The 21,823-nt window shown below is 44.3% G+C and overlaps 1 protein-coding gene across 2 annotated transcripts in view; it reads right to left on the bottom strand.

The window, feature by feature from the left end:
* Positions 1-21,823, bottom strand: part of KDM4C (lysine demethylase 4C) — a 585,611-nt gene that overhangs the window by 209,982 nt on the left and 353,806 nt on the right. For both annotated transcript variants that reach the window (XM_063455113.1, XM_063455114.1), the window contains exons 11-12: positions 16,698-17,053; positions 13,674-13,800 (exon numbers count right to left, since the gene is read on the bottom strand). In XM_063455113.1, coding sequence (XP_063311183.1) covers positions 13,674-13,800; positions 16,698-17,053 — 483 coding nt within the window. The remainder of the gene's footprint in view (positions 1-13,673; positions 13,801-16,697; positions 17,054-21,823) is intronic.

Below are 21,823 nucleotides of genomic sequence, written 5' to 3'. Positions count from 1 at the left end.
CATTTAGGACTTAAATCATTATGTTTATTTTTAGTCATACCTCCCCTGCATATGACTTGCACTGCATTCCTAAACACTTCGTCTAACGTGAGATCAAATACCTACACTTCCATTATTGCACATTTTAATTTATAATTCCATATCTCTTAATCTCTTATTAGCTTGCTATATCTTGCAGGAACCTCCTGTGTGTGAATAAAGTTCAATTTACAGAGCAGGAGATAAAAACTTCTACCCACGGAGCTGAATGGATGCACACTAATTGAGCTCCAGGCCCTACAGGATTTACATCCGCGATAATCGGGACACACTCACAACATGGGGAATCCCAAAACATCGCAGAGCACAGCACATCGGGGAAGACCCAGACAGGAAAATCAAGCTCCCTAACCTAATATTTTAAGGACACGGGAGAGGGAGGTCGGCACCACGCCGAATCCAACACGGCTCCATCTGCCGCAATGGGAGACTCCGCTCCTCCGAGCCCAACACCCTCGAACGGCTCATCTATATACCCAGAAGCCGATCTGAAAGACCTACACCGCAACTTACCCACAAGAGGGGATCTCGCTGTGATGCTCGGCAAGCTCGAATCGTCCTTCCACATGAAAATAGACAGCCTGGGAACGAGCATCCGTCAAGTGGGCGAATTGGAGGAAGACAGAGAAATGATTCTAACGCAGGTACAACAACTCACCTCCACAGTGGAAGCCAACTCCACTTATTTCACGGCCTACCAGTGCTCCCTGGACGACTTAGACAACCAGGGACACAAGAATAATTTAAGACAAACACCTACCTGAATAAGCAGGGGAAAACCTGATGTAAATCCTGCCTGAACTCTTTAATCTAATCTTGGGCAAACCAGCTGACAACCCAGTGCTTCTGGACAGTGCTCACTGATCACCTTAGACCCAGTGGTACTTCCACAGATTCCTCAAGAGATGTGATATGTCGCCTCCACTATTTCTCAGAAAAAAAGAAGAAATATTACGTGCACTTCACGACACATCACCTCCCCTACTCTTGCATGGAAACCCGATACAAATATACCCGGATCTTTCCTGGCTCACACTCCAAGCCAGAAGATCCCAAAAACTGATCGATCAATTGAGACCGATCACAGATCGATCAAATGAGAAACTGTAACCTAAAATACCGGTGGGGCATTCCATTTGCCCTTGTAGTCTCACACAGAAGAACGACTTATTCCCTACTCACCTTGGGCCTTGCTCTGGCTTTTTGGGACATGGTGACCCTTCTCTGCAGAACTGGGGTCATGGGTCTCTCCACAAGCAGAATCACATAATCCCCCTACTCCTATTCCGACCCACCCATGGACATCCCACAAACTAGCACTGCAACCTATCATACATTACAGAACAACCTATCATACATTACAGAACAAGTCATATACCAAACTTGTTGCAACTGCTCCAGAAGTTGCTTTTTTTTTTTTTGGGGGGGGGGGGGGGAGGAAATCTCATTTGTAATTTTCATAATGCCTATTGTGTATTTACTCCCCACTATGAGATACCTGGTTGTCATGACAATGTACTAGGACACGCTGCTCTTCCCCCCCTCGCCCCCCCGGAGGGTGGGATCCAACTTGCGCCCTTTAGGGTCTCCGGGGGGGGGGGGATGACTGGGCACCGACGATACCCAATATATATGTCCTGTACTCTTAAGTATACATGCTTTGATATCCTCCTCACAAAAATCTCTTCGCTTCCCTTAGTATGTAGAGTGAGGTGCAATCTACAGATAGCCTTGACTGTCTCCCTACCCCAGCCTCTGCATACCCCCCTCATCCAGAGACGCATCTCTCAACCCTTAGATAACATGTAGGACCATACGGACAGATACATGAACAGTGACAGGGGGCTGCAGTACCAGTACGACATCTTAAAAGGGTACATTTATAAGTAAGGAAGAAAAAAGATAGAAAAAGAAGAAAAAGACAGAAAGAAGCAAATGAATAAAAAGGAAAAATAATCAAAATTAAGGAAGAAAAAAAGAAAAAGAAAAAAAAAACAATTAGATGTATAAATCAATAAATAAATACATAATACAAGAAAAGCCACAAAGGGAGGGAGTCAAGAAAATGGGGATAGGAGGAGGGAATATAATTTAAAGGGGGAGGGGAAAGGGAAAAAAAGGGGGGTGAAGGGGGGGGGGGCTGTCTATACCATCACTATACTAACGAGGCCCCAAGGGGGGGGACATTCACTACCCAAAACTCCGGGATGACCTGAGGTTTTCATTTCCCTACACAAGGTTAGTGGTTCTTCCACCACGACTAAGATGTCTCAATAACACTATGAACAGTAAAAGATATTCAGTGATTAGGGATCCACCGGGCATGACATTGCCAAACACTCCCTCGCATTTCAAGCATCCATTACTCCGTTAACCCCATTTTCCTTTATCAAAACGCATATACTCAACACGCCTATCCCCCCCCCCCCCACACACACCTTTTCCCGCATCCCACACTCACCCTCTTCTTACTTGTTCCCCTAATAGCAATGTCACCTCGTAAGCTCCCTGGGTATCGAGACGCTCACACATGGCCACTATACAATTGGTATCCCTGAACACCAGGGGCCTCAACACACCCATGACACATTCTATGGTTTTAACTGAATTTTATAGGTTGAAGGTACAATTGGTTTTCATTCAGGAGACCCACTTCTGGAAAAACGGGGCCCCTACTCTCAAAGATCGTAGCTACTCAGTGGGCTACTTCAGTACTTATACAGAATCCAAATCAAGAGGTGTGGCCATACTTTTCGCAGCTACCCTACCTTTTACTTACAAAGAACAAATCTTTGACGACACTGGTAGATACATACTGGTGAAAGGCAAGGTGGGTAACACATGATCACCATTGCCAATGGGTACCTACCCAATAGAAAACATAAATTCTATGAAAGCTGGATGAATTCTCTGAGGGCATGACGATTCTAGGCGAAGACTTTAACATGACACTAGATGGCACGTTGGACACATCATTCAGGTCCCAAATTTACCAGACTCAGACCCGCAAACAAATACTGAACCTGCTAGACCAAGCACACCTATACGGCTGCTGGCGCATTCTACACCAGACCACCCGTGCCTACTCGTTTTATTCTCCATCAGCTGATACATTCACTAGAATTTACATGTTCCTTCTACCACACACATTTTTAAATCTCATTCAATCCTGGTCCTAAGGGCCAAATTACATGGTCTGATCATGGCCTCCTGTCTCTTGTTACTATCCCCTCCCTAAATGAGACGATACACCAATGGAAAGATAAGGATCTCCTTCTCACACTGAGGTCACTACACAAATCACCAAAACACTGTCCCAATACTTCAAAAATAACATCATTTCCCATTATATGGAAAGCTTATAAATGTGTCTTGAGAGGAATGATTATCAAACTCGCTCCAGCACACAATAGAGCCATAAAAAGCCAGAACAGAACTATAACTTACAGAGATTAGAGCATTGTAAGAAACCTACAAATTAGACCATAACTTCAACGTCTACAATGACCTTATCGCAAAAAGATTTGAACTCCAAATTTTAACAAATTTACTAAACAGACTCCTAAACACTAAAGGTCTATACTAGGCACAAGGAGGTAAATGCGGCCGCCTACTGGCCTGTGATCTCCAACAAAGAAAACAAAATACATTTATCTCCACCATTAAAACCAGGGAGGGGACCAAATCCCATCTCATGACTGACATTCTCAACACCTCTCATGATTTTATAATACTTTATTTTTGCAGTGCACGTAAATGATACAGGCAGGCCTGAGGTGCCCCGAAAGCAATCCTGTGGCTTTTCCCTAGCGTAACATGCGGGGCATATGATTAACTGGCACAGTTTTTATTATTATTTTATCATGCTTAAGTAGTACAACGTTGGAGCTACAATCTTAAATGTAAGTAAAGCCTGCAAGCAGGATTAGATTGTGCATGAGCTAGGTTAATAACTAATGAATAATACAAGTAATGCAGTTTTAAAACGCTAGATACAACTCTTAACTAGGGGCCGTCGGGGTGTAAGCATGTCGGGTGCTTTGAGTCAGCTTACCCGTCCGCCCAAGCAGATGCTGGCGGTCACATCGCCAGGTGTATGCTCTTGGAGCACGTGGCAGGGCCCCATAGTGTCGGCGCCGGGTCGCACGGCGGATCCAGGGGGCCACCGTTCTCACCGCTTGCCTGAGGGTGAGCCCCCCGCGACAGAGCAGAGTCCAGAAGCTCCTGCAGTGTTCGTCAAAAGCCTCCAGGGGCCTTGTGTGAGGGTCTTGGTAGGGTCCTGGCGGCGTGTTTTCCTCGCGGGCGGTGAGGCCTGTGAGATTGCCGTCTGCTGTAGTGTGGCTTTCCCATGTGGACCGGGATAACTCCCGCCGGTCAAAAGGGGGGGGGAGGGGGTAGGGTGCTGGTGTGTGTGCCTGGTTTCGTCTGGGCAAAGGAGAGCGGCTTTCCAGCCCTAGCTTCGGCACTAGTAGGCCACATTTGGTGTCCAGCGCCCCCTTGGCCGACGGGCCTCGGGATTGTGTCTGCCGCTTCAGTGGTGCCTCCCCAGCATGGGTAGTGCATCCAGTTGTGTCTGCCATTGTCGTTGCTGTCGTTTTGTCCCCGTTTAATGCCCATCAAGCAGGAGCTCATGGCGCCCATGTCTGCTTCGCTTGGCGGTCAGACTCCGCCCCCCCCCCCTCATGATTTTTACGCTAAGTTACACAATCTAAGAGACACTCCCCCATCCAGTTAGGATATACAAGCATACCTCAGTCCTTGTCCAGGCAAATGCAGCACAGTAGACAAATTTAAACAAATCACTAAATAGCTAAAGTTGTGAAAAGGTCCGGGTCCTGATGGCTGCACGGCAAAATATTACAAGATGTTTACCGAGGCCCTGGCCAAAACCATTTACAAACACCTTCAACTCCATCACCACGAACATTACATTGCCCTCGGCAGCTCTTGAAACTACCACAGTCCTACTACCCAAGCAGGGAAAGGACCCAACACTTTGTGGTAGTTACTGCCTTATTTCTCTCATCAGTAATGATCTAAAACTATTTACAAATATACTGGCTACCCAATTGCAGTCTTTTCTCCAAGGTATGGTCCATCCTGATCAGGCGGGATTCATACCGGGGCGGGAGGCAAAAAACACCACCACAAAACTCATAAACCTTATACACCTCTCAAACCCTTCTTACAGAGCATTAGGGACAACCCACACATACAGGGTTTTCAAATAGCCTTTGCTGACAACCTCCTCTTCACAGTAACTCAACCACACACAACTCTCTCTCATATCTTACGAGAAATAAACATGTACAATCAGGTATCCAACTTTCAATCCAATTTAGCCAAATGTGTAATTTTAGCTCGGAACTCCTGGGCAGACCAAGTAATCAAAAATTTGGGTATATATCTATCCGGAAACATATCACCTACATGTTCCACCTTTACTACAATCAGTGTCCCAAGATCTCAAGAAGTCGCACTTGCCTCACTTTGGCTGGCTATGCAGGATTAATATCCTAAAGATGTCCATACTTTCTTTATTTACTCCAAGTAATGCTCACCACATATGCCTGGTCAAATAAGAACCCAAGACTAGCATATTCGCTCCTAACCAGACCGAGATTGGAGGATGAACTCTGATTACCCAATCTAAAGCTTTAGCGGTAATGCTAAATAGGATTTATGAATGGACCCCGCAATAAAAAACAATAGGTTTGCATCAAGAATGTGTATCAGCCCCCCTTACCATCACACCACCACCCCCCCCCTCCCCCTCCCCATCACACTTAAAGGTATGCAGACAATGTAATAGAGCAGCTGGAAATGACAGCAGAATGCTTGGTTGTATAGGGAGAGGTATTAGCAGTAGAAAGAGGGAAGTGTTCATGCCATTGTACAGAACACTGGTGAGACCTCACTTGGAGTATTGTATGCAGTACCGGAGACCATATCTTCAGAAGGATATTGATACCTTAGAGAGAGTTCAAAGAAGGGCTACTAAACTGGTTCATGGATTGCAGGATAAAACTTACCAGGAAAGGTTAAAGGAACTTAACATGTATAGCTTGGAGGAAAGACGAGACAGGGGGGATATGATAGAAACATTTAAATACATAAAGGGAATCAACACAGCAAAGGAGGAGACTATATTTAAAAGAAGAAAAACTACCACAACAAGAGGACAGTCTTAAATTAGAGGGACAAAGGTTTAACAATAATATCATGAAGTATTACTTTACTGAGAGGGTAGTGGATGCATGGAATAGCCTTCCAGCTGAAGTGGTAGAGGTTAACACAGTAAAGGAGTTTAAGCATGCGTGGGATAGGCATAAGGCTATCCTAACTATAAGATAAGGCCAGGGACTAATGAAAGTATTTAGAAAATTGGGCAGACTAGATGGGCCAAATGGTTCTTATCTGCCGTCACATTTTATGTTTCTATGTAAAGAGAGCCTTAAGCGGCCTTGTACAGCATTGAGGTCTATAGAGGATCCTGCAAGACAGCTTCCTGCGATTCCACCGAGGGAAGCTGAGGTTTGTCCGCAATTGTACCTTTAACAAATAAAAATATGCCTAATGAATACTGCAATGAATGGGAGTTTCGTAGCTGTACTTGCAAAGGGAATAGAATTGCAACCTCTGCCTGTTTCACATTCTGATTGCTACTAAAATAGCCTATTGGAAAGTGTTTGTCTTTTAACCTGGGATAGCTATTCTCTAGGAAATGGGTCACCTGGAGAAACACCACTGATTTCTGTGAATCCCAGAGGTTATGAAGCAGGGCTGATTTCTTCTCTGGTATGTTAAGGTCAACAGTTAACAATCCATTTAGGCATTGAGGGCTGTCCGCTTGGCTTTATGAAAATAAATACTCCCTGGGAGCAGCAAATAGAGGGGAGGATATGGGATAAAGCAAAGATTGAGAAAAGGTATAACATGTTCAAGATCAGATAGGGTAGTGAGGAGAGAGGATAAAGAAAAGATAGTGGAAATTTGAATGCATTAAAATTAGGGTTTACTTTCAGCCTGGAGTGTGCCTGTAAATGCAGTGATATACTGTAGCAGTACTTACCCTCTCCAGGGGCCGGCCCGCGGGCGCGCTCTTAAATGGACAGTGGGAGCCGAAATTAGAAACGGTCTCCTATTGGCCCCTGTCATGCCACATTCCCCATACACTCACGTTTTGGTTGGCGTGGATATGACAGGGGCCAATCAAAGTGAACTCTAGGGTATTTATACTCACCTGTTCCTTAGTACCTTGCCCTTTAGTGCTTGCTTCGTTCAGTTGTTGTTTTTTGGCTTGACCTTGGCTTTGTTCCTGACTCCGCTTTCTCTTTATCCTTGCTTGGTTAGTCCGCCGGTTTGCTCTCCTGTGTACCAGTCCTTGGCTTGTTCTACTTTACGCTGTTTCTCTGTTCCCTTGACCTCGGCTTGGTCTTTTATTGTACTCGTCTAGTCCGGCCATTCTAAGGTCCGGTAAGACGTATCTTGTTTTCTTGCCTCTAGACTATCTGGACTATTCTTGCGTGTTGGGGTATATTACCGTGACATATACTTATAACAATATTAATTATACCAGTAAATTCCCTGAATTTATATATTTATTAAAAGTTTGGTAATGTTAAATTCAATAGAAAGTCCACAAATACTGATATCTTTAAAATTTTAATGTCCATAATAGCAACTGTAAATGCACTAGGCACTTGAGTCTGCAATTCAGAATTGTAGGGTATCCCCAGCGTCACAACCGGGTTATCAGTTTAGGGAGAGGGGCATGCAGTAACAGACTTGAAAATATGATATTTTTATATTATTATTATTATTCAAGTATACACAGAAAGACAGAAATGGAAAAAGTCAAAAAGAATTAACTTGGAAACTGACATATTGCTAAAGCATTATTGCTAAAGCAAAATAATATTTTAGGTCACAGAAAAATGTTGTTCCAGCTGCCCACAAATTAAAATTTTAATTCTAACGCCGACTAAGCGATGATATTAATCAAGTCATTTTATTTCAATATTGCAATCAGAATGAAACCCACTTCCCTAGCAGCCCCTCAAGGCATGCAAAGATTACAGCGATGTGGATCACAGACTGCAGCGTCTTTCTCTGAGAGATACTTAAGAGGAAACTGAGCTATGCGAGGCAGAACTACCGTCCTGAAATTATAAATGTAAGGTATCTTCACATAAATTACCTTCTAAAATGCTTGTATTACGTATGTGACGGATGAGCAAGAAGATTCACACTGAGTAAATTAATTACAAACTTGGTGATAAACAGAACTGCAACTTGAGCCAAGGATAATGAAATTACATGCTTCTTTCCCTCCCTAGTGCTCCTCTTGTGCTATGAGATATTATATTCTAGAAAGACATGTGGGGTGATGGTATTATGAATGACGATAATTGTTTCCTACAACATTCAGAGCTAAAACAATCTCTAAGCTGCCACTAAAGACCACTTGTAGATTTAGCTAGATAAAATTATTAAAACACTTAAATTAGTAACTGCATGCACTTGATCCTTAAATGGCAATTTAGAGAAAGAGAAAAACAAAACAAAATATCATAATCTATTTCTAAGAAACCCACTGGTTGTAGTTACATGGCCCTGTACTCATTCCAGTGTTGGATACTTTCACGTCTTTAGAATTTACACCATTTAACAAAATAATGAAAATCTCATATAACATGTATAACCTTTTATTGAAGGAACAATATAGTGACAGGAATACAAACATGTATTCCTGTCACTAAAGCTCTGAAAACACTATTTAGCCCCTCTGTAAATCACCTTTATTTCAACACCCTGCAGGTCCGTCGCAGTTGGCTCCGCATGTTCTGCCTCCTTGACTGAGATAATCAAATTCGATTATATCAGCCAATCCAATGCTGTGAGTCTAATGCGCACACACACTGTATAATGCCACACTCCACCATCCACTGGATCAATGCATCTCTATGGGGAGCGTTCAGTGTCACCATGCCGAGCGTGGAAATGCTGATTGTCAGTGCTGCACATTGTGCAGCATTGACCCAGGAAGCACCTCTAGTGGCTGCCACTACAGGTGTTCCTAGGCAGCAATGTAAATACTGCCTTTTCTCTGAAAAGACTGTGTTTACATTAAAAAGCCTGCAGGCACAGGCTATAGACACAAGATCCATTACATTAAGCTGTAGTTGTTCTGGTGACTATAGCTCTATGGATCCTTTACTCTTACCGACTAGGAATCTAGCTATCACTCTATTTACTGGGACTCTCGCAATTCATTATTAGGATACAACACTACGAGCATTACACACATTTAGTTGCTTCAACATTGCAACAATGTTTACTGGGTTGATTCTAATAAGAATCATATTGATTTTTTGATACATTACCAGTCCCAACTTTTCGGTTTAGATTTTGGCCTTATATTTGTCCTATTTTTTATAGCATTTTTATATCATTCAAATCTCATTGGTTTTACTTAAAAAAAAAAAATTAAAAAAGAGAGAGAGAGAGAGAGAGAGAGAAAATAATTGTTTTTTAAGGAAAGTGATTAATCTCAATATGTGCAGTGTTCCCAACTGATATACAGACTCCAAGCACCATAACCACTTCAAATCACTGAAGTGGCCATGTTGCTTGGAGTACTTCGCTAAGACAAATGTTACATAACATTAAAGGGCGGTTATTTTTTGAGCTTATCTAAGATTCATTCAGGTGAAAACTATATATTGTTTTGACAATTAGCAAGCATGTGTGTATGAATAATAAACTGAACTACACAAAATTAACAGTTTAAAACAGCAAAAAATATTTGTCACAGAAATGTAAAACAGCACCTGCAAGTTTGATATTACCATAACCTCTACAATGGGCAATAGTGGTTATCTTGAATCTGTGTATCTTGATCAGGGGTACGCAATCTTTTAGCAGCACTGTGCTGAAATAGCGATTGTGATGTCCTGTAGCGTGCCGGTCCTATTATTTTAAATTAAGGTGTATTCTGTCGTATTCGGATTGTGTTATTTATACTGCAGTGGCTTTGTATCATTGTATTTGTTTGTACATGAGCTATTATATTGTATATGTTCATGAGTAGTTTGTGGTATTGTGTATGATACATATGAATGTGTGCTGTGCATGGGGGCTGCTTGTGGAATTGTGTGTGTGTGGATGGATATGTCACATTGTGCATTTTGTAGTGTGTGTATGTGTGGGGCTGTTTGAGGTATTGCATGTGGGGTTGTGTGCATGTATGTTGATTGTTAGTGGTGTTACGTTTATGCAGATTGTGTGTATGTTTGTGTGTGGGCTGTTCATATAATTGAGGATTGTCCTTCACCACCTTATTGTATTAGCACATATCTGAAGTTTCACTGGGACTCCTGATAGGCCAGAGCCCAGGGCCGGCGCCACCTGTAAGGCGACCTAGGCAGCCGCCTAGGGCGCACCTTAGCAGGGGGCGCCGGATCCCTGTGCCCAGAGTCCCCGCTACGGCTCCTCAAGCTGCACCGCCTGAACGCTTTAGCAAGCCCCAGGCGGCGCAGCACTGCTGTGTGGAGGGCGGCCGGGTTTGAGTGACCGGCAGGAGGGAGGCGCAGAGCGCTCCCTCCTGCCGGTCTCTCAATGTAGCGTGGCCGGGCGCGCGGAACAGGAACCTCTGTTTCCTGTACCCGGACGCCGGCGGACTGACAGGAAGCACTTCCCTTCAGTCCGCCGGCGGCCGGGTACAGGAAACAGAAGTTCTTGTCCCGCGTTCCGCGCCGCCCGGCACGCTACATAGGCAGATAGGAGGGTAAGGACCATTAGGGGAGGGTAAGGACCATGAAGGGAGGGGGGGGTTGAGGACCATGAAGGGATGGGGGGTTAAGGACCATGAAGGGAGGGGGTAAGGACCATGAGGGGAGGGGGGGTAAGGACCATGAGGGGAGGGGGGGTAAGGACCATGAGGGGAGGGGGGGTAAGGACCATGAGGGGAGGGGGGGTAAGGACCATGAGGGGAGGGGGTAAGGACCACTAGGGGAGAGGGGAGGGGGAGTAAGGACCACTAGTGGAGGGGGGAGTAAGGACCAGGAGGGGAGGGAATGGGGGGAGTAAGGACCACTAGGGGAGAGGAGGGGGGGAGTAAGGACCACTAGGGGAGGGGAGGGGGGGAGTAAGGACCACTAGGGGAGGGGGGGGGAGTAAGGACCACTAATGGAGGGGGGGTAAGGACCACTAAGGGGAGGGGGGAGTAAGGACCACTAGTGGAGGGGGGGAGTAAGGATAACTAGGGGAGGGGAGGGGGGAGTAAGGACAACTAGGGGAGGGGAGGGGTGAGTAAGGACAACTAGGGGAGGGGAGGGGGGAGTAAGGACCACTAAGGGGTTTGGGAGAGGGAGGACCACTAAGGGGGGGAAGGACCACTAAGGGGTTTGGGAGAGGGAGGACCACTAAGGAGAGGGGAGGAGGGTAAGGACCACTAATGGGGGGGGGAGAAGAGGGTAATGACCACTGGGGGGGGATTACCACTAAGGGGTTTGGGAGGGGGAGGACCACTAAGGGGGAGAGGGGGAAGTGAGAAGACCACCAAGGGGGGACTGCAGAGGGACAGGGGGCCAAGGGAAATTAATAACTGACAGGAGGGGAGAGCACTATGAACATGTTTTGAAAAAATAAAGAGCTGCTCCCCACTCAGTCCCTATCCTACCCCACAAACCCTCTATTTTACACTACACACATACATAATGCATTCCCCCCACACACACACACAGAAACATACAATGCATTCCAACTCACACACAGACACACCCGAAACACACAATGCATCCCTTACGTTCACACAAACACTCATTCTCTTACACACAGAAACAAAATGCATCTCTTACACAATCAATGCACCCCTTACAGACACACACTGCATTCAATTACATACACAGAAACACACATTGCACCCCTTACACACACACTCACACACAGAAACATGCAATGCATTCCTTACACGCAAATACACACTGCATCCCCTATAAACACACTACATCCCTTACACAAATTGGTATCCCTATACACTACATTCCATAAGAACACACACACATTGCATCCTCTACAATAACACATAAATCATCCCCTACACACATACACTCCACTTCCTGTGAGAGAACTCATGGGTGGGCCATGTAGGTAATTATGGGTGGGCATTGTAGGCATACTCACGGTCAAGCCCTGGGGGCTCAGACCTTGAGCTGTGTAATGGGCCCTGTTCGTTAATTGTTGTCTCCAGAGAGCCTCTTCTACACCAGACCTGTGGAGCCAGACTGAGCCCATCATCAGCCTCTTGTCCTCATCTGGTGGTAAGTAGGCAATCCAATATATTATTAGTGGCACTAATCTCTAATTTACCTCACATTAAATGGATACTATAGTCACCAGAAGCACTACAGCATAATGTAGTGGTTCTGGTGTCTATAGCCTGTGCCTGTAGGCTTTTTAATGTAAACACAGTCTTTTCAGATAAAAGACACTTTGTGAAGAGTGATGTTGGCCCATTTGGCAGAGCATATGGGCGGTGCATTGTGATGTCACATGGTGGGCGGCAAAAATCATTGCACCGGCCCTGCCAGAGCCTGTTTGGCTCTAGTAGCCTTGAGTACTGTGCAAGGACACTTCGAGTGCCGTGCACGGCACACATGCCATAAGTTGCCTGCCCTTGATCTAGATTTAAATAACACAATCAATAGCTTATTTTATATTCAATATTTAGAGTACATCTGTCATAACCAAAATAACTTGGCCTGTGCTAGTTAAAGAGGAGAAGAAGATGAAGTAAGCTCTTTTTCAACAGGGTCCTCATCAACCTATTGTTCCTGTAACATTTTGCATTTGTCTCCCTTATAATATTGTAAAGTGCTCCTGAAAAGGTCGGTGCTATATAAATACCAAAAATAATAATGAAGAAACCCACACTGAGATTTAGCCCCTGAGCAATTTTTAGCCATTTTTCACACTGTTCAATCGTGCAAAATGTGTGTAGGACAAAAGGATATCACACATTACATGACTTAAAAAATGATCTAAACAGAGATTGCCTGTATGAGGGTTTCCTTAAGAGCACGTCCGTCTGTCAAAGCAAAGAAATTACCAGTGGCTTGCAATGGCCGGGTCCAAGGCCACCTGGGGGGGTGTGTGTAGATAAATCGATCTCCCCTTCCAGCTTCTGCATGGCCGATGCTACCTGAGCACCAATCCAAGAGGGTGTCCTGCAGCCAGTAGGGAGATCAAAAATCTCCCTCACTCTCCTGCACACAGTCCTACAAAGGTGGGGGGCTGGGTGGGCATGAAGTCACATTAATTGGTTCTGGAAATGTATCAGAACTTTGCTGCAGGTTATCATGGCAACGCTCTGATACTTTCCTATGCACAGGCTGGAGGGAGCATTTTGTACCCACTAGAGACGAACAGTTGCTGCCTAACTTGCCAGAGCACAAAGGTAAACTATAGGGATGAAGGGTAAACCAGTTTACTATTTTATGCAATTTAAAATAAATATATCCTTTACAGACTTCAGCCATAGCCCCCCAAAACACACTACTGCTTATGCCTTCCCTCACACTCACACACTACAGCCCCCAAAACATTACAATGTAAATGAGAACAAAGCTTACCTTCATCACTTGTGGTTTGCTGCTTAACTATTGTCATGGGAGATCTGGATGGAGGTTTACTTAAAGGAAGTCGCCAGCTCTTTGTCGTTTGTGGTCTCTTTGTTTTGTTTTCACCTTGACTTGTAACCTATTGATATAAAATTGGATAATTTAAGTATTATTTTATTGATTATACAAAATATGCTTATTAAAATAATCATGCACAATAGTGATTATAAATATAGAGAAAGAGAGAGAGAGAGAAAAAGAGAAAGAGAGAGAGAGAGAGAGAGAGCGTGCATGTATTTTTGTTTTAGTTTAAATTTTGACAATATAACAAATGGAGTACATATATTGCACCTCATTGTCAATTTAAAGATTTTGTTTTTGTTGACCTGTTAAATTGCATTTCTATTTCCAGGACTGCCAGAGAGTGGTTTTAGGAGTTGGCCATATAATGTATAGAGTTGTATGAATACAATTTTAAGATAAAAAAATAAAATAAAAATGGATTTCTTATAAAATGCTTTTCGAGAAAAAGTGTGAAGATAGTTTTCTATTTAAGTAAGATTACAGTCTAAAGGTTGTTCAGCATGAAATAGCGAATGCATTTAGCATGAGGCGGTATATTCATGCGATATTTAGATTTTTGGTAAATTAATTAAATTAATACATATTACTTGAACTTTTGTCTGCAGAGATAACATGTTGTAAAAGTAATGGTATAAGCCGCACTTAATCCCAGCAGCCACCCAGTGTTTCGGAGCAGGACCAACAATCCCACAACGGCAAGGCAACAAAATAAATTCCTCAGGCACTAAAGGTGTTAAAGTCGCAGTCAGTTTTAATGAAACAAAAAGAACAGCAACTTTTCGACCTGCTAGTAGGTCTTTAGCAGGTCGAAACATTGCTGTTTATTTTTGTTTCATTAAAACTGCCTGCGGCTTTAACACCTTGAGTGCCTGGGGAATTCATTTTGTTGCCTTGCAGAGATAACATGGACTTTTGCACAGTAAAAAATAGATAAAATAACCACATAACGTTCCCAAAGCACCTTAAAGGGTACCGGTCATGACAGATGCAACTTAATGGTAAACTACAGAGAATCAAATGTTTTATCTGTACATTGTGCTAGCAGAAGAACTACCACATGTCTTGATTTCTCTAAAATCATGAGTTATAAAAAAGCACTTTGCCCCTCAAGTCAGTCAGATCAGTAACCTGTACCAATCAGCACAGACATAAGAAGGCTGTGCTCTGCATTTCTGTTATCAGAACTCTCCTTAAACCCTCCTCTGGGCATCTCTCCAGCTTGAATTCAGCCTAGGGGAAAACAATGCATGCAAGAGGAAGTAGGGAAGAGGGGCAGGCTCTGTGTAAGCAGTAGGGTTAATAGAGGAGAAAACAGCCATGATGATTTATTGCAGCAGCTTTGGATAGGTAATCTGTGAATAGAGCGAGAGAACAGATTTATTCACACAAAACAACATAACGCGTTGGAGACTTTTCACCTATTATGGAAAGCAAGCCTGTGCTTCTCAAAAAGGAGTACGCAGGAAAGGTGTGTGTTACAGCAAGTGATATATATATATATATATATATATATATATATATATACACACAATACGATGGGAGTTTTGCACTCCAGCTCTCCTTCAAGTCTTGGCCCGGTGCTCAGTTGCAACAAATACAGTCACCAAAAAGAAAGCCAGCACTCAAGGACTTCAACGTGAAAAAATAGGCATTTAATCCAAGTGGTCCAAGTGAAAAGTTGACCACTTGGATTAAATGCCTATTTTTTCGCATTGAAGTCCTTGAGTGCTGGCTTTCTTTTTGGTGACTATATATAGATATAGATATATACATATACACACACACATAGACATACATATATAGTAAAGAACAAGCACACCCAGGTATGTTACAATGACAAAGAAATAGAGGTTAAAAATGCATAGTTTAAAAAATATACGAGTAGTTAAAATACAATAAAATTATAGTGTCCAGTATTAAGGGTTGATAGTGTCCTCCATAGTCTACCTTGCATAAGGCACTGATATATAAGGGATGCTGCAAACATCTTCCTAGATCTTTGACAAAATAAATTCACTGATCACTGAGTGTATAGCTTTGAGCAGTGAAGGATACAGGTAAAATGAGAAGAAAAAAACTCCCCAAAACTCAAAAGATTTACCAAAGTACTAAGTTTCTTTTTTCTTTTGAAAATAAAAAGAATGTTTAGAGTAAGAGGTCATAACACATAGGGAAAGAAAGAGGAAGATGTACAGATAATGCCAGCAATACTTTTTTTTTTTTTTATTTATTTAAAGTGTCCGATATGAATGCAAAAGAGGTGATAAAGACCAATATGATGGTATAGTTTAAGAATACTTGAAACTATTATAATACTGCAAAAAGTGTGTGTGGGGGGTGGGGGAGGGGAATCAAAACAAAAACTGGTATTTTAATTAGGAAACAGACAGGCTAGATGAGCCAACGTAGAATTACTGTCATGTTTTCAAAGATGATATTTTATATACATTTACACATTGCACACCATTGTTCTATATAACCTATAGATAGATAGATAGATAGATAGATTTAGATAGATAGAATTGAAATTTCCCTTTGAGTTTCACAAGTAAAGGGATCTCTTAACATGATGTGTTTATTTCTCAATTTAATGTAAACATTGATGTTATGTGTACATCTAAATTGGAAGAGGAAATATCATGCACATTGAACTGAAGATTCTATCATGCTATCCTTATACACATGGCAGCTAGCCTGTCATACATGATTCTCATTGTAGTACAATGATTTATGCTGATAGCTGTTAATTTTACAAGTACAGCAGACTGGCTGTCAGGGCTGTACAATCAAATCCATCTTGGTTTATAATGATTAATGTTCTGTCTATTTCAGTAAATGAGCAAGTATAATTCCATTTCAAAACACTAATAGTGATTACACTGTTAAATAGGAAATGACACGAACTGCAGAGATGAATATAAATACAATTAAAGAAGCAATGCAAATTCTTACATATATAGTATCAGTTCCAGAGTCCTTCATCTCATCACTGACGGCATTTGGAATTTCACCAGGTTCCAGGCCATTTTCATTGACATCAAAGTCACTGGCTTCTTCCTCACTGGAAACACTGCTTGCTTCTTCTTTCTCCAGACTTTCAGCCTCAGAAGGATCATATACTTGTGGTTTCTGGCATAGTGCATTTTGTTTAGACTCCTCTCGTGAAGGTGTGCCCTTTTTTATTTTTAATTCAGCAGATGGGGAGCAAGAACCAGGCAGTGTCTCTGAACCAGAAGAAACCAAATTGAGGTGAGAGTTAGCGTTATCTTTGTGTTTAGTTTCTTGGTCTGAAGGGTTATGAACTGAGCCTGTGGACCACAGACGAGAAACTTATTAATAGAGAAGACACATACGTGATTATCTCTGCAAATTGAGAAGTCATATAAGGGGAGGAAACAATGAGATCCAATCAATTTCTGTTTGTAGATCAACAGCAGAAAAAACAACGATGAAAAGTCAACATTTCACATTGGAATCTAATGAAGCAAATTATTAAGAAAATATGCAATCTAAATGATAGGGACTATAGATCAAATATTACGTTTTTTTCAGTTTGGGTTTTTTATGTTTTTTTTTTTTTTTTTTTTTTTTTAATTCTTTATTTTGGTTGTGCACAGGATGAACAAACAGCCGGTTTGTGCCACAACAGCGACATCCGGTAAAATAGGTTAACATTGGTATAACATGTTGTGGTATATGATATACGGGCACATTTTTTTTTTTTTTACGTGATGTTTGGAACAGTAGTTTAGTTTCGCGTTAGTTTGGAATATGGCAGCATAACGCACATGTCATGGAGCGATAGTTAAAGAAGAGACATAGGAGGAGAGCATGGCGCATGCATGAGAATGTACATAGAAGATTGTGCAAGAATAAAAATAAAGTTAACAAGTTAACAGTACTTAGTAATAGTGTGTATGTATTAGTGAGTTGCATGCTGAAGTCTGGGAGTGTGGAGCACTTAGTGATTATGAGGATAGGCACATCCGAAGTGTATGTGCTATGTTACATTAGGTTAGTGTGATCGAGTTTAGTAAGATTTACTACCTTCTCAGGTGCCATTGCAACTCTTGAATTGTCACAGAAATAGGATAGCTGGTTGTCCTGACTAAGGGGTAGAGAGATTACTACGAGGAGGGAGGGCCCCCCAATTGGTGTCTTGGAGAAGTGGCCTAAACATTGAATTGTAAAGCATAACATAAAAGAGTAACATCAAAGGAAAAGCAATTAAAACTACAACATTTGCAGATAGATAATATATGAGGCATCTGTAGTGTCTAGAGTCCCGGTCAGCCAACCCCTGCAAGGGGAATACCATAGTCCCACTCTGGTGTCGTTGTGTGTCTTGGTCTCAGCTGCTGTTTGTGCTTGTGAGGCACCCCTTTTTTGTGTTTGAGTGCTTTCGGTGGTCCTGCTCGGAATCGCCGCTGTTATGAGCTTCATCTCTCGCCGTCCCCGCCTCCAGTAAGGTGCGATATTGTAGTCGTGATGTCCGTCGCTGGCTGCAGCTTGTCGGTAAGGGGGACTTGAGTATTCCGTGCTTTTCGCTTTCTCGGTCTTCCGGGTCTGTTTTAGGCTGCCGCTGGTATTCCTGGGAAGGTCTTTCTTCGGGATAGTGCCCCTGTGGCGCCGGCCCTTCAGGTGCATGGAGCCTGTGGGATTGTTAGCCTGCCATTGTGCGGCCACCTGGACCGGGCATTGTATCTTGCCTCTTGTCAGGGTGTCCGGGAGGGGAGGTCGCATGCGTGCCTCCAGCTTCTCCCAAAAGGAGTCGAAGATCGCGGCTAGTCGGAGCTCCGTGTCCGTCACGATGCTGGAGGCCTCTCTATCCGCCGCCATCTTGGATGCATCTTGTATTGGGCTGCCCCGCTGTATTGTTGGCCTGATCTTGTGGTGAGACCTTGTCAAGCCGCCCCTGTTGTCCAGGGAGGACCGGGATATCCCCCGCCGGTCCATAGGGGGGGGGGTAGGAGGCCCGCATGTCGAGGGTACCGCGTGTGACATTGCTGTCGAGGAGAGCGGCCGCCTCTCCCCTTTGCGGTCTCGTGTAGGCCCCAGTAGCTTGTGAGGGTTCCCGGGGAGTGTGCTTCTCGTTTTTGGGGTCGTTGGATGCCCCCGGGTATCTCTCACCTGCAGCATGCCTTTGTTGCCGTTTTAAGTCTAGTTTGCCTGGGTATTTGTCACCCAACAGGTCGTTACATGCAGGAGCCAGGTCACTGTACGTCTGTCCTGCTCGGCAGCCAGGCCCCGCCCCCGGGTTTTTTATGTTTTTTAATCTTAGATTTTTCTTTTTTTCATTACATTGCTAGATAAACTTTGACACACTAATATCATTAAAAAATGAATAAGGGGGGGGACGTAACTGCCTAGCGGACCAGACGTGCCCAAATAGGGCTCCCGCGTCTGGGGACATAATCTGGGGTGATCCAGCCCCAAAAGGCAATATTTGCCTACCGCAACCTATACCACGCAACCCGGGAGAGGCTGCTGCACCGGACGGTGCCTTTCCCGACCACATCACTAACCACGTCTGGACACCTCGGGAAACACTCTCCCCCCTCCCCCCCCCCCCATTAGACCGGCTGGGGTTATCTCGGTCCACGCCAGAACACCTCCCCTACCGAACAGACGGCAGACGGCTAAGCCTGTGGTCGTCTGCCGTCCAGAGAGCCCTCGCAACATGGCGGACACACTCACTATCAGAAACACGTGGCAGTCCAGGCCAGGCGGGAGTGCCGTGCTGGATGGCATGCTACAACTCAGCGACAAACTTTTCACCCGATTCTGGGAGAAGCTGGAGGAGCGTATGATGACAGCTAATGGGGAGCAGAGGAGCAAACGGCTGCGGGTGAGAGGGAGAGGGGGACCCCACAGGGCATTAATTCCTGCCGAACCCCCAACCCACGTATACATAACCCACTAACGAAGAAGACCAAGTGAGAATACCTCTCAAACCCCCCCAAAGAGGACAGGGACTAGCATGACATGCACGACCACCCAGAACCCCCTGTACAATAAAGTGGCAACTGGCGATGGCTGTCCCAAAAGCCTTCCCGGGCCGAAGACCACTCTGAGCAACCCTCCCAGGAACCGACCACATCGCCGGAGAGTAGGCCACCGCAGGCAGTGGCGAAATACCCAAGCTCTACACGGCGCCCGACTGAGGATCAACCTGGCCTCACAGAGATACCGAGTTGGTGGATTGATGGTGCAGGCCTTCACAAAGACCTGGGGCCGGCAGGCGGCCGCCACATGCCCGCATCCTATTGCCCCTGGGGGCGCTCTCTTAACCGTGGGGGCCAACATACCCACCCAGCAGAGGTATCGGCTGATCTTTTTCTGCCTAACAGACCAGACACAAAACCTTCGGCTATGGGCTCTAAACTTGAAGGGGCACAATTGATAACCAATGAACTCCAATTAAACGACAAATGTCACCTGTTACCTGATAACTGTAACTCCTAGGCGTTCCATATCCAATACTTGACACACCGGAGACATACCCAGTTTACTTCCTAACCGGGACATGAAACCTAACATTAAGACCCGCACACATTTACCACACGCGAATGCTGAGCACGAGGCGGACAAGGTGCAGGCCTAGCTCACGTGGCCATTTACATGTCCCTCACGTTCTGGACTTTCCCACCGCTGGGCAACCCATCTTGACTGCCTAAGTTGTGATGTTTCTGCACGTCTACACCGGGACTCAAAAGTCTCTTTACTTGTTTTGATTTTGCCTGACTTTTCTCATACTAATAATGCGTATAATACCGCACATTGGTGCTTGAACGCATGTCACTCTAAGGTTTAAATGTGCCATGAACTTCATACGTGTATATATGTTTTTCAAATTGCATGTTCGAAGCCTGTACTACAGCACAGGGTTGGAACACGGTGGATGTGACGCCTGAAGGTCCCGTAGCCGCTTTACAAATAGGCATACGCATCGCAGCTACCTGGTAGGGTAATTTACACTGTTATCTCCGTGCATAACGAGAGGTTGACCCACGCCAGAGATTAGGTTTAAGTAACAAAAATACCTAGGGCACTCGGTGTCGAGATGTGCCCACTTCCTGTCAAATGTTACCGTACCCAAATGTTTATTAATCAGTCTCTCATTTAGCCTGTGTGTAACCTCGCTATGAACTCTGACTGTAAATATGACTATGACAATTTGCAACCATTTATGCTTGGACTTACTCCGAGCGAATTCCTAGCCTGATTACGAGGAACCATAATGTATGATGAGCATGTTGCTAATATGCAGGTGAGGCCCACTTCACTTCACTTAACTCACCCTTACGGGTTTCCTTTACCACTTGTAAGCGAAACTTAGTTAAGCTTGGCTATACTTTCAGCTTACTAAACAACTTGTTCCATAATCTGATACTTATATGAAAACATGTGCAAAGTTTCTTAATGCCATACCAATGTTATGTTATGTTTATATACCTGCATACACCAGTTGTTGTGGCAGTGCATGCATCTTTGTTCTTTCTAAGCACAAATAAACTAAAAATTGACAACAACAAAAAAAAAATGAATAAGGGGGCAGAGTTTGGGAGCAAGACTGGAAAGATGCCATTTCTAACAGATCCTGATCTGCCGATGCGATTTACAATCTACAACCTCTTTCCCTCCAAACCGCTTTCATTAGCCGCAGGAACCCCGGCTGCAGTGATCGATGCCTTTTGCATCTTCACCAAAGCCGACCAAAGTGAAACGCAAGCTGAGAGCCTACTTACCCCCAACCTTCCCCTGCCTGGAGTCTCTCCTGCAAAGGTCTCACCTGGTCAAATCTCCCGCTGCCACAGTGAGTTGCACAGCGGCCCCCCAAAGCGCTTAATCAGAAATGGGCAAAGTCAGGAACTCTGGCCGATCAGGGGGATATAGGGACACTGCTACAGCGCCAAGTGCGCCCCAAGATGGCCACCGCAGAAGGCCCAGTTCCCTCTGTTCCCTCTCCACAACCAGCCCAGGCCTTGTCACCTGAAAAACCTGCTCCTCTGAGCACCCAACATTCAGCCAACACTATACCAGGTGGTTCGGCCCCTGCCACAAAACAAGACTTGCAG

The sequence above is a fragment of the Pelobates fuscus genome, chromosome 5, assembly GCF_036172605.1.
Source record: "Pelobates fuscus isolate aPelFus1 chromosome 5, aPelFus1.pri, whole genome shotgun sequence".
In the NCBI taxonomy this organism is placed as follows: domain Eukaryota; kingdom Metazoa; phylum Chordata; class Amphibia; order Anura; family Pelobatidae; genus Pelobates; species Pelobates fuscus.
The sequence above is the reverse complement of the archived record's forward strand: the minus strand, read 5'-3'. Positions and strand labels throughout refer to the sequence as shown.